The sequence below is a fragment of the Aplysia californica genome, unplaced genomic scaffold (genome assembly GCF_000002075.1).
Source record: "Aplysia californica isolate F4 #8 unplaced genomic scaffold, AplCal3.0 scaffold00008, whole genome shotgun sequence".
Classification (NCBI taxonomy): Eukaryota; Metazoa; Mollusca; class Gastropoda; order Aplysiida; family Aplysiidae; genus Aplysia; species Aplysia californica.
Window position 1 is genome coordinate 1,975,649 of NW_004797278.1, and position 1,234 is coordinate 1,976,882.

Here is a 1,234-nt window from a genome sequence, read left to right on the forward strand (position 1 = left end):
GACAGACAGACAGTCAGACAGACAGACAGACATACAGACAGACAGACAGACAGACAGACAGACAGACAGAGTAAGGGGGGGGGGCTGATGTACAAGATAACTGTATCGATTTGATAGCATCTATTGGCGTATCTGTTTCTATGCACCTTGTTACACACTAGTTCCCATGAGAGGATCGGTAGACCCTCGATCCAGGAAAATGAATGAAAACAACCAGCTAAGACTAAAGGCATTGAGCAAATTTCGTATCTCAAGTTCATCCAAAAGTACAGGTCCTTTGATTTGTATGGACAGGACATTTTCATAATGGGGCCTGTAATCATTACTCCACACCATAGACAGACAAATAAAAGAGGAAAACAGAAAAAAAGAGTACGTCTCCAAAAACTAAAGTACCCTAATTCAAAAGAAAACATTTTGTTTGTGGTGATTCATATTTTCTGTTTCTTCAATGTCGGAAGGCGCACATCCTTGGCAGCAAAGAATTGGGCATTTCTGGACATAATTAATCTTTAACAAAAAGGAAAAAAAAGTACAGTGTTGAATCATCTTAGGGCTCAGAAAACGTGTATCATAGTCAGAAATGATATAAACAATACCAACAAAAACAGTTTTAATACTCGTGTAATCACATTATAACTCAGCCACGCATAAATAGGCTCTTTCGCCTCCCGGGACGTCTGCCACGGGGGCGCTTCCGGGAGCCAGTTCCCAGCAAGGAGAAATGATTCCATTGACAGTTGCGCATGCTCCCACACAGAGCTTCCTGTCTGATTCGGGGGCACGGAGCTCCAGCAGCGTCTGGGTATGTGATAATCTCACGGCTTCTTTCCTTCTGACCAAACCCGCAAGTTTGACTGCAAGAGCTCCACTCTGTCCATTGTGAAACGATGCAATCAGCTGGGAATTCTGGAGAGATAAAGAAAGGAGATACAATGTCAGGGTGCCCTTGAAACTATTCGCTCGCATGCCATAAAATAGAGACCATATAGCCAAAGTGTATGTATATTACTGATCGAAAAAGCAAAGAAAACATTTTCGATTCCCGCTAGTCTCAACGTGTCGACAAGTGTATACTTTTTTAGTATGCGCTCCATCACTCGGATTCAGTTGAAGAAATCCACTTTTGTTCTCACGAACCAGGCAAGGCAGAAGACTAATGGAAGCTTTAGATTTAAAAAGATGGTTCTACACAGGTATTTAGTTGGCTACAATGAATCGTATATATATATAT

At 41.7% G+C, this 1,234-nt stretch overlaps 1 protein-coding gene across 2 annotated transcripts in view; it reads right to left on the reverse strand.

Annotated features, from left to right (window-relative positions):
- Positions 1–241: 241 nt before the first annotated feature.
- The window catches only part of LOC101851161 (spondin-2), a 20,439-nt gene continuing 19,446 nt past the window's right edge, over positions 242–1,234 (reverse strand). Inside the window, exon 5 of one of the 2 annotated variants that reach the window (XM_005089706.3) lies at positions 242–909. In XM_005089706.3, the coding sequence (XP_005089763.1) occupies positions 641–909 (269 nt within the window). In that variant the 3' untranslated portion in view covers positions 242–640. The remainder of the gene's footprint in view (positions 910–1,234) is intronic. The other variant, XM_005089707.3, reaches the window with a different exon arrangement.